We start from the raw sequence: 8,723 nt of genomic DNA on the forward strand, positions 1-8,723 counted from the left end.
CCGAGCAGGCTTCTCTGCAAACAGTGAAACTGATGCCGGAAGGCAGTGCAGTAAGGCAGGTTCCTAAAACACCACTTCTGGTAAAGCAGGGAGGAGAGGGGAGCTGACTTGACTCATAGTCAGTAAACATTATGTCACACGTAATGTGACAGGTCAGCCACATCAGATGCTACGTGCTTCCCAAATCCTGTCAGTGTCAAACCAGTAGATACACATGAGTTAAGTGGCGTCTACTTTTCCCATAGAATTTCATATTAAAAGTTGGCCATTCCACTGTCAAACCTAAAACCGTAGTATTTTGATCCAATTTAATACCTTCTGGCCCTCATACACACATATACTGTATATAAATATATATATATATATAGCTACACGGATGAAAACAAGAAAAGCAGATATTCTAAAAACAAGGTGTGGGAGGATTGCTGGGAGTTCAGCGGCCTGATTGAAGTGGGGAAGAAGCTTTTTGCAGAATCTGGCTGCTCTGCACTGTAGACTCCAGTACCTGCTGAGAGAGCAGAGAGTAGAGAGAGAAAGCAGGAGGGTAAACAGACTGTGACAGGGCTCTTTGGCTATGTTGTTGGCTTGCCTTGGTCAGCCAGCGTTTATGTGTCAGCACACACCACCAGTCTCAGTCTCGCTCTCTCTTTCTCTCTCCCTCTCTCTCTCTCTCTCCTTTGATACTAAGCCCCGCCCCATAGCAGGTTACGGGGGGCGGAGCCAGGCAGGGCTGAGGAGAGTCGGGAGAGGAGTCTACAGCTGTGCTCCGGTTCGTCTCGGTCTGTTCCTGCTCCGGCTCCTCCGCTCCCTCTGTCTGTCCGGTACGAGAATACAAAGAGGGGGACAGGAAAGACCGACTGGCAGACAAAGCATGAGACAGACGAAAGCGGAAGGAGGACACAGCCAACCTCGCCGACGCTGGACTACAGCCTAGTCCAGACACGGACATACTGTCTCTCCAGACTGGATACAGCACTCCACCGATGTGCGCACTGGATTTTACCCAGCAAAGAGTGTCGAGACTGGCGGGAGAGGGGTCGACTTTGTCGCGCAGGTACGGCTTTTGAAGAAATGGAGTGTGTGAGAAACATAGAGACGGTGTGTGTGTGTGTGTGTCTTGTTTGTCTTTCCTGAATGTTCTCCGGGAAAGCTGCGCTATAAATCATCGACTGCCTGTTTGCTGCAGTGTGTTAGTGGCAGCTCAAGCGCAGTGTGTGTGTATGACTGTGTGTTTTAAAGCTGTCCACAGTTCGGGACTCGGGCTCAGGGTTAACCAGAGGACAGTTACGAAGAAGAGGGGGACCGACATGGTGCTTGTGTGAGGGGAATAAAAGCTCCGGAGTGGCCCGTTTAGCTTTCAGTCCTGCGTCGCTCCTCCGCCGCAGCGTGTATGTGTGTGTGTGTATGAGAGAGAGAGGGAGGGGGCGAGAGAAAGAGTGAATGTGTGTGTGTGTGTGTGTGTGTGTGTGTGTGTGTTCTTCAGACTGTAGCCTACGTGCAAAGTTGCTCGGGCAGTGAAATGTAAGCGGCACGTAGACGGCGTGGACCGCGTATCGGGCTCCCGTTATCAAAATACACCGTCCCGGGAGAGAGAGGGGGGTGTTACAGCCACAGAGATGCTATCGCCGCGGCTAGGAGACGCAGCTGTAATTGCGGCCATGTGACGTTAATAGGGTGACTAAAGAATAAAATGATTTACTTGTATAAAAGAAGAATGTGTTGTATTTGAAAAAAAAAGAAGATGATTTAAGCGGAACTAGGTCACTTAATTAAATACGTGTGCGCGATTCGACTACAGGTTAGATTGAATATGAGTGTGTGTCTTGATTTCGAGCAGCGTAGCCTGTAGTTCTTTGTCTCAAGGGTTAAACATCCTTTCGTTTCAGCAAACAGGCGGACGAACCCTTTTCCAGGAAAGGAAAGATGAGTTTTCAGTTATTTTAATAGCATGAAGCGCTGCCCGAATAACCTATTAATCACTATCTTTATGAGCCAAGATGACTTCACCTTGGAAAGTATAGGATTATATGATTATAGGTGTTATCTTTCATGACTCCGTCTATCTGTTTCTATTTTCCTTTCTACCAGGACTGCTGGGATTTAGGAGGGGATCATGGATAAAAGTTTGCTCATTCTCCAGAAACCTGCAGCCGTTGTGCCGTCCAGTATCCCCCTGGACATGAGTTTAAATATGGACAGTCGGGAAGATTTCACAGAGCAACGGATCGTGGGACTCCCGGATAAAATCCCCCTAGTGAAACCGTATTTCAAAAAGAAACAAAGGAAATTGGACTCTAAATGTCTCCACCGAGCCCTGGAGGATCCTATACTGACCACTTTGCTCAGCACGGATACGCTGGTCTCAGGGGATGGAGTGTTTGTACCCCGGAGCCAACCGGGCCGGACCCCGGGAAATTTGTGTGCTGCGGCTGTAGTGAAGCAGAATTGTATTGGTCAAGTGCGATTAAAAGACTCTGCAGCCACCGGGGATACCACAGCTAGCACCAGGGTACCGGGGCTGATGACCCGGGACGGAGATGTGGAAATGGCTGATACCACCGCAGAGCTGGAGGAGACAGAGCGTCGGGTGGAGAGGCCCCAAATCCCCGACCCGACCCCTGATAGCCGCTGTTTCCAAATGAAACCTGGCCTCAGGGAAGCTGGGAGCTCAGAGACAATAACACCCCCTGCAGGGGATATACCTCCAATTGTTGCACCCCAGGCCCCTCACCAGGAGGGGACTATCAAAAGCAGTGACCTCTTCACCTCTGGAGCCAAAAACCTTCCAGTCAAAGACAGCACTAGCGCCCAGGGGCCCCATCCCCTCCTCCTTCAGGCGCCGCAGCCCGCCAAAGAGGAGCTATTTCAGGATAAAAGCGAAGAGGCCTCCCTGGACCTGGTTTTCGAGCTGATCACACAGCTCCAGTATCACACACACCAGTCAGATTCTGTTCCCATTTGCGTGGAGTTCCTTCAAGGGCAGTGTGTTTACGGCAGCGACTGTGCCAACCACCACACCGTGCTGCCCTTCCACTGGCAGGTCCGCAGGAGCAGCAGTCAGACCTGGCAGAGCATAGCGGACGACTCCCAGGAGCAGCTGGAGAGACTATACTGCAACCCCGACAATGAGCAAGTCAGGCTCAAATTTCAGTAAGTACATAACTATGGTGATTACCGCACCTGCAGGCTACAACATCCTATATGACACATAAGTCCTTCATGGTTACAGGATCCTACTGTGTGTGTGTGAGGCAAACACTAACAGAATCCAATCAATTTACACATGAACTGAAACCACAACATCATCTTACACCCTTTTATGCAACCTGAATAAACGTAGGGATCGCTTATTGTATACAAAAACAAAAAGAATCCCCTCCCTGGATTAATGGAGTCTGGAAGTAGAGTAGAGTGTATCCACCTGTACTCTGTGTTGTCGAGGGCAGTTTATGCTGAAGTGAAAGGTGCTTGTGACACGGCAACAATGGCGCAGTAAGACGACAGGCTGCCTATAGTTTGGTGTGTGTCGGTGTGACAGTCATCCCAGACACGGCTTCTTCCTCTTTGGTTTCACCACCTGTGACAAACTGAAAGCTTTCCACACCACAGCTGTTCTTAAACACGTGTGACTGATGAGCTGCAGCCAAGCTCGATGTGCCTGTGCGGGTTTATCACTAGTTAGTACCTGTAGTCTCTTTATGACTGTACAGGCGTGTGTATATATGAGTCATTTAGCCCCCTTGTATGTATGTATGTATGTATGTGTGTGTGTGACAGGAGTGCACTTTATGTCCAGTAATCATTCTGTTGTTTGATCAATCATGTCAGTTCTGTGTGCGTATGTGTGTCCTTATCTAGTTTGTGGTTCCCCTCCCAGCCATTAGATTTGTCATCTAATGCAGTTAAATTAAAAGTCAGGCCCTCTCAGCTCCCACATCCAACCCTTGTGATTGGCCGGAGCTCAGTCCAAACCAAAATCTGCCGTAGTCATGGTGAAAAGCCGTGAACTTCCGTGACCCTCAGCTGCCTGGTGCAGTCACTGACACAGACGCCCTTGGCAGCTTTTCTCTGTCTCTCTCTCTCTCTCTCTCTCTCTGTCCCGCCTTCTCTCTCTTTCTCTCTCTCTGTCGCTCCTTCCCTCGCTCATAAACTCACACACACTTGCTTATCTTCCCACACATGCACACTTTGGCACGCAGGCCTTCACACGAATGTGCTGCACAGAGGAGTTCAGTGGCTTGCAAAGCTCACACGCACGCCTTTTAGCAGACAGAGATAAACCCCCCTCTTTCACTATCACACACACACTCGCATAGACACACACACACGCACGCACACAAGTACTTGGCCAGCCCTAGTGGGGTGACATAGTAAAGCATGCATAGTTTCCTGAAGCTGTATCACCCCAACAAATAACAAAAGAATGCACATTATTAACATTTTCCCAAATAAGCACGGGTGTACTTGGGTTACTTGATTGATCTAGTCAAGCCCTATATCTGCTTACATATTAATGAGTATCGTCTGATCGTCTCCTTCACGCCGAAGTATGCGTCACTTACTTACTGCCGAAACTCAGACAGTCATTGATTGTGGTGTATATAGTTACGGTGTTTTTCTAACATCCGATGCAAATACCGTCGGAGAGTACACACCTAATTTGCATATCTGATTTGCATCTAAAGTGGAAAAATACACATCTTAATTTATTTTGATTGTTCCGAGTCCGACCCCAGTTTGATCGTCATTGGAAAATTTCCGCAATTTTTTTTTCTCCATTTGCATAAGTGTCCAAATTGGATTAATTTTCATGACGTCGTTCAGTCATTACCTGCTGTCAGCCACACACACGCACACACCAAACTCTCTCTTCAGTTACTGCAGCTACTGGTCTGGTCTATGTGTGTGTGTGTGTGTGTGTGTGTGTGTGTGTGTGTGTGTGTGTATATAAAGCATACAGAAGGGCGTGTGTATGTGTTCGCAAAAGATTTGTATGCCCCCGTGTTTGTGCAGTTGACTCATGTTTTAACTGAAAAACTATGCAAAGCGTGTATTGCGCCACAAACAGGATATGCACCTGGTGGTGTCAACCCAGATTCTTCAGAGGCCTTTTGAATGTGTTACACTCTCACGTTCAGACAGGAACATCTGGTCCCTCAGAAAACAGCAACGGAAACTAGAACAACAAGTGATTCTGACGATTAGTTAACATCATTTCAGAATAATTGATTGGTTTCAGCAGAAGCGCTCTCGTATGTCTTTCAGTTTGTAATATGGGACAAACATTTTGTACGGCACTAATGATTCATTTGTTCACACGTATGATTTGAATTGCAATAAGTTTGGAGGGATTGCGGCTGTTCTAGTGAGTTATTATTGAATCCAGGACAAACTGTGTACTCGCACTCATTTTCACATAATTACAGGTGAAAATATGATTAGCCTTCCTACATTCAAGCCTTTTGAATCTCAAATTCGGTCTCATAATAGCTGCCAGGGCTCCTAGAGTTCTTATAAGTTCTTCTGATTTCTACCCTTTTCCAGAACTGATGATGTAAAACTCCAAAAGTTTTCTCATTAACTGCGTTGTTGCCTTCTGTCAATCCGGAGTTTCTTTATACTAGAGGTCAGGGGTGGAAATGAGAAGTCGGACTCTGAATGATAGGAGTGTTTGACTACGCCGACACTACTTCTAGACATACTAAGGTACTGGATGTCCACTGCTGAGGGAGACAGAGACGGACGCTTGGCGGCGTCTCTGTCTGCTGTCTCTCAGCTCGGTGGTGGCTTTGTGCTCTCCAGGGTGTGTCAGAACTCTTTGGTGCTTTTCTATAGAGACGCATAGTACGCAGGACGGGCGCAGGCATCACCGTGGCAACATAGCAAATGATAACATCGTTAGCGATCTAAAGTGCAGCAGATGACTTAACAAGCCCTATTGTCGGTATGGCAACGGTACTGCTGTGTTTTGTGTGTGTGTGTCCAAGGAGGTGTTGACAGAAAAGAAAATATTTTAGCACTTGTGTGAGTCTGCGTCTGATTATATGATGCACAGCCTATTGTGTGTGTGTGCCCCAGGCTGAAGTGTTCCCATGTGCGTATGATCCATAGCACAGGTTAATCCCATCCATATGATAAGCAGGAGTGGAAGTCTGTCTAATCCGCCTCAGTCCTGAACTCAGCAGTAAGAAGGAATGTCCCAGTCATCGCCTGGAAAAGTTATGCCGTAATAATCCTCCAGCCCTACAGTTGCTTGTGAACAGATTTATGTTTCTATTGTGTGTGTGTGTGCGTGTGTGTGTGAGAGAGAGAGAGAAGGGGGAATGAGCGCTATAAGTCTGAAGAATTTGCTTGTTTTAGAGAGTTTTTGTTATGTATGAAAGTGGACGTTCTCGACTTAATCTCCTACAATGAGGCCTATTTCCTGTAATATCAGGATGAAGGCGGATTTCAGAGGCTCTCGCTCAACCATAACGAAGCACACAGTGTTCTTCGTGTGTGTGTGTGTGTGTGTGTGTGTGTGTGTGTGTGTGTGTGTGTGTGTGTGTGTGTGTGTGTGTGTGTGTGTGTGTGTGTGTGTGTGTGTGTGTGTGTGTGTGTGTGTGTGTGTGTGTGTGTGTGTGTGTGTGTGTGTGTGTGTGTGTGTGTGTGTGTGTGTGTGTGTGTGTGTGTGTGTGTGTGACTCTTTTGTTGGCCAGGCAATAAAAGCCTTGCTTGTCATCAACTGACATAAAGAGTCACCGAGCACCAAGGGCATAGTGACCTGACAACAAGGTGTGTGTGTGTGTGTGTTGGGGGATTCCGCGCTAACTCGCGGTCGGTGTTATTAACTGCAATTTTCCGGGAGATGGTGGGAACGCGAAAGCAAATCAAGGCCGGTTGTGTCTAAGGAGGCTTGTTTGCGTGTGTTGGTTGTGTGTGAACGGATAGGGTGTCAGATAATGAGACTGTGTGTCCACGGTGTGTGTGTGTGTGGCTGTAACGTGTCAGACAGCCCATGCAATGAATCAGTGGGGCGAGGTCTGGGTCACTCTGCCTCTTATTACTCAGTGCCTGCTTTAACCCTCTCTTCTTCTCCACTCATCCCTCCATCTTCATATTCCTCTTGCCCCTCACTTCTCTCTGTCGCTCTCTCTCTCCCCATAATTGTTTATCATTATATCTCTCTCTCTCTATCCCCCCGTCTGTTTTGTCCACTTTAATCACTTCTCTCTCTCTCTCTCTCTCTCTCTCTCTCTCTCTCTCTCTCTCTCTCTCTCTCTCTCTCTCTCTCTCTCTCTCTCTCTCTCTCTCTCTTTCCTGTTTTCTCTGTGTGTGTGAGAGAGAATTTGGCTTCATGGTTTCTGGTAAAGGCAGCTAGCATGGAGAAATGACACTCACATGACATCAGATTGGTTGTGTGTGTGTTTTTTAAAGAAGACTTTGTCAGCAGATTTGGTTGACTGGTTGGCTTATCTAGGCGTGACTGGATGAATCTTGCGTGTGTGTACATGAATCTTTTGAAAGAATGCCCGTTTGTGTGTGTGAGAGAGAGAGAGAGAGAGAGAGAAAAGTTTTTTTTACCAGTGTGTGACGTTCGTTATGGCATGACCGATGCTGGTATGTGGGCTTCTGTGTGTGTGTGCGTGTGTACGTGTGTCCCCGTGAGAACGTTTCAAGGTGTGTGTGTGTGTGTGGGCTGAAGGCAGTATGGGGGATTAACAGCCATTTTGATAGTGCGGGCGTTTTCTTCACCTTTATTTATCCAGGGGAAGATTCTGCTGAAGGTGCAACACCCTGCTTTACATTCGTTACTCATCCACACAGTCACACCCCGTAGTTGTTCCTTTTCACTTCACGGCCAGGGGCCTTGCTCATAGGGGTCTGTGTGTGTGTGTGTGTGTGTGTGTCTCTCTCTCTCTCTCTCTCTCTGTCTCTCTCTCTCTCTCTCTCTTTCTTTTCCTCCCCCCCCCCCCCCCCCTCTGGCAGACTGTTAAAATATCTGTATTTAAATGAGACTTATCGCTTCAGGAAATCTGTAATGGAAGGATCATTGAGGAGAGAACAGGATGGACACACACACGCGCACACACATTCAGCTTTGCATGAATTCAAAGAATACACACATAATGCTGCGTTTCACAGCCTTTTCTCACCACAGCAACTTAATTTGATGTAATTAGATGAAACAGGTTTTTCAAACGCTCCTTCTTAGAGCCAAATTCCCATTCAAGCCCGCTACATTTCACCTCGGTGTGTGTTTAAATTATCCTGCTGAATCGTAGTCCGGAAATAACCTAAACTGGCACGGGAGAGCTATTAAAAAGGAGACGTTTGGGGGGGGGTGACGGAGGAGTGAGAGAGATAAGTTTGTCAGTGGCGGAACACATTATCGCCGTCCGTGAATGGAATTTGCACGACAGAGTTGACGTTAAACACGCCCTATAAATGTGACAAAGCGCACTTCACTTCATCATAATAAAGCTGTGTGAGTGCGCGTGGAGATCATCACGAGTCAGTCTTCAGTTCACACACACACACACACACACACACACACACACACACACACACACACACACACACACACACACACACACACACCCGCGGCGCACACAAACACAATGTCTTGCCATGGCATACCATTGCGGGCAGAAACTGTTCTGTTCAAGGGAGAGAGACGTGCAGGTGCAGCCAGTGTTTTCATTTCCAGTGCGAAAATACGGCGAGAGGAGATACGTGAGAGG

At 47.5% G+C, this 8,723-nt stretch overlaps 1 protein-coding gene across 2 annotated transcripts in view; it reads left to right on the plus strand.

Moving 5' to 3' along the window:
• The first annotated feature begins 716 nt into the window (after positions 1-716).
• tiparp (TCDD-inducible poly(ADP-ribose) polymerase) overlaps positions 717-8,723 on the plus strand; it is a 17,457-nt gene continuing 9,450 nt past the window's right edge. Inside the window, exons 1-2 of one of the 2 annotated variants that reach the window (XM_076145493.1) lie at positions 717-1,054; positions 2,089-3,150. In XM_076145493.1, coding sequence (XP_076001608.1) covers positions 2,114-3,150 — 1,037 coding nt within the window. In that variant the 5' untranslated portion in view covers positions 717-1,054; positions 2,089-2,113. Of the gene's footprint in view, positions 1,055-1,486; positions 1,675-2,088; positions 3,151-8,723 lie in introns of those variants that run through there. The other variant, XM_076145498.1, reaches the window with a different exon arrangement.

Source organism: Genypterus blacodes, unplaced genomic scaffold (assembly GCF_046128005.1).
Source record: "Genypterus blacodes isolate CSIRO-AG114 ecotype Tasmania unplaced genomic scaffold, CSIRO-AGI_Gbla_v1 ptg000003l_1, whole genome shotgun sequence".
Lineage (NCBI taxonomy): Eukaryota > Metazoa > Chordata > Actinopteri > Ophidiiformes > Ophidiidae > Genypterus > Genypterus blacodes.